The following is a 3,151-nucleotide window of genomic DNA, read 5'->3' on the forward strand; positions in this document are numbered from 1 at the left end:
TATATATATATATATATGTATGTATGTGTGTATATAAAGATTACTATGTCTATATCAATAACTTAATACTGTATTCTGTATATTATTATAACAATACATTTCTTACAATATTTTGCATAATATTGTATTATGTAATAATTGTTATGTAAGATTTCATACTTTAAACTAAATGCACCTGTTGCTAGTGTGTGTGCGTGCGTTTGTGACTGAGTGTTTGCATACGTGATTGCGTACGTGCATGTCCATTCATTAAAGTTAACAACTTTTTGTCATTGAATCCCTGAGTATTCAGAAATTGCTTTGTTACCTGTTTAAGAGGACAAACTATTTCAAAATGAGAGAATATCAAATAAGACAGAAAACTTTGACAAAAAGTATGTGGCTATGTTATGGCAAGTTTAGGAGAGATTGTGAGAGATATATAGATGCCAAATGCATCACAACTAGTTTATTTATTACTCCGGCAGATAAGTTTTCTTTAACTTTCAAGAACTTTTTATTTCACATCTACTTGAATCACTGATTTATACTGCACCTCAGTATGTAAACCCATAAATCCTTTTTTATTCTTTCTTGTAAAATAATGCCGTATTTGGTAATTAGAGCTAAATATATGTACGCATTTTTAATTCATAAAATTTTAATGACGTCTGTATCGAAATTCATGCATTGTTTTCATTGTTGCATGAATATCTCGTTACATGAAATGATTGAATTTGTTTAGAAAGTTTTATGTAAAATGAATTGTTTACATCTTCATAGCTCTGTGCTATAACTAACTTATTCTTTCAATACCATTTCAAAAAAGTAATTTAAAAAAGCATCTGTATACTAATTATTCTACTGTTGCCTATATATATATATAATTGGATTTTGTCCCTAATATATATATATATATATATATATATATATGTATGTATGTATGTATGTATGTATGTATGTATATATATATATATATATATATATATATGTGTATATAACATATGTATATATATATATTTATATATATATATGTATGTATATATATACATGCACATATATTAATATACATAATTTACACGTGTGTATGTGTGTGTGTGGATATGTTTTGAAAGACCCAAGATACCTAATGACCCCAGGAAACATTACTGATTCTGTATAGAAAAACGTGTGTGTATATATATATATATATATATATGTAGTGTGTGTATATATGTATATATATTTATATATATACATATATATATATATATGTATATATAATATACATACATACATACATGTGTGTGTATGGTGTCACTAATGTGTTATGTTTGATATATGTCTTTGATGCAAACTAATGTTACATCATTCATTTCATCGCTCAAGAAATGCTTCATTCAATATATCCAATTACGGATGAGAATTTGTCAAAAACTTTATCCAGACTGGGATGTTCCTTTGTCAATTCAAAATTATGGTGAAAAATAAATGCACAAATAGATTTTTTTTTTTCTCAATCTTTGGAATCCATTACTTTTCTTCATTTCCCTTTCTTTTTCTCTTGATTTTTCTTTCTTTTTTTTTTCTTTTTTGTTGATAATTTGTTGTATGTTTTCTTTATGGAATCCAAGAATGAAAAGTTTTGAAATATATCCTCTCCCATTCATAAAGATTACATAATTTTAGAATGGACTATAATTATAGGGAATGTAGACATTGGACTTTTTTTTTTAAGAAGGATTTTTAAGGGTTGCTTACCTTTTAACCGTCCTCCGTCGTCGTTTTGTAGCATACATAGTCTTGATAACCCAATCGTCCACCATCAATGTTGTTCGTAGTGGTATCACACACACAATATATATAAATATTATATATCTATATATATATTTTATATATATATATATCTATATCTATGTATCTGTATAGCTAGATAAATGGATATAGATATAAGTATATATATAAATATGTTTTGTAGAAATGGATAACGTTAAATAAAAATAATGATACAATATTTTATATCTATGTATATACATACATTTGTGTAAGTATGTAATTAAATATATACATATATTTAAACATATATGTATATATAGTTGTATAAACCTTTGTGTGTATTTTTATAATATATATATTACAATTTTGCAGCATCTATATACAGGTTAAAAAAATTTAAATACATATATATATCTTAATATATTTATTTATATATGTATAATTGTTTTTTTGTTTTTTTTTCTTTTGTTTTTTTTTTGTGTTTTTTTTTTGTAACCTACAGCATGTTTATGATATTGAATATTATTTCCTTATGTTTTTCTTATCACCTGAAAGTACCCTGGCTAAGATTTGAACCATTGATAACTGCATGATAATTTAGTTTATGAGAAATGTTGACAGTAACAACAGCGTCACACAGTGTGGTCTTTTTCTCCCCCATCTATGTGTTAAACACAGATCTCATGGTAGATTAGGCAAGTGTGCACATTTCTCATCAGAGCATATTGGCAATCAGAAAGTATGGGAGTAGCAGCAGCAGCAGCAGCAGCGGCAGCAGCAATGGCAGCAGCAGTGACTGTGATGGTGATGCTGATGGTTACGGTGACTGTAGCAGCAATTTTCGGTTGCAAGGTCCCAAGCCACGCGCGACCTATCACTTGGAAGTGGGGACTGAATGGTAGGTAGGGATGGATGTTGGCTGAATGGCCAGGACTCACCTTGTCTTGCTTGCCACCCCCTACCACCATGACCATCGACATTCATTCATATGCACGCACACACGCACACACATATATATAAATGCACACACACACACACACACGCATGTACACACACACACTTATACACACCACTTCCCACCTAAGTCTTACAAGCCACGCCCCTTCCAATATCGTGCTAGCCAATCAGCACTCTGGAAGCTTGTGTTGTTTTTTTTTCACTTCTTTTGTACAGACTCAATATAGTAACAACAGCCAGTGGCCATAATGGCAGAAGATGGGGGTGTAAGTGGGGAGGATGAGGATGATGATAATAGTAATGATGGTGGTGGCGGTGGTGGAAGAGGGAGGGAGGGAGGCCGTAAGACTGTAATGAGAATTTTTGTGGGAGTGAGATTTGCTGGACAAGTGGAAGGGGAATGTGGGAAGAAAAGAAAAAAAGAAAAACACATGAAAGGACTCAAACAGCAACAACAATA

The 3,151-nt window shown here is 30.4% G+C and overlaps 1 protein-coding gene across 1 annotated transcript in view; it reads right to left on the reverse strand.

The window, feature by feature from the left end:
• Positions 1-2,680, reverse strand: part of LOC106867292 (aryl hydrocarbon receptor) — a 286,257-nt gene extending 283,577 nt beyond the window's left edge. The window contains exon 1 of the mRNA XM_052975386.1: positions 1,720-2,680. Within this exon, the coding sequence (XP_052831346.1) occupies positions 1,720-1,784 (65 nt within the window). The 5' untranslated portion in view covers positions 1,785-2,680. The remainder of the gene's footprint in view (positions 1-1,719) is intronic.
• Positions 2,681-3,151: the final 471 nt, after the last annotated feature.

Source organism: Octopus bimaculoides, chromosome 21 (assembly GCF_001194135.2).
Source record: "Octopus bimaculoides isolate UCB-OBI-ISO-001 chromosome 21, ASM119413v2, whole genome shotgun sequence".
In the NCBI taxonomy this organism is placed as follows: domain Eukaryota; kingdom Metazoa; phylum Mollusca; class Cephalopoda; order Octopoda; family Octopodidae; genus Octopus; species Octopus bimaculoides.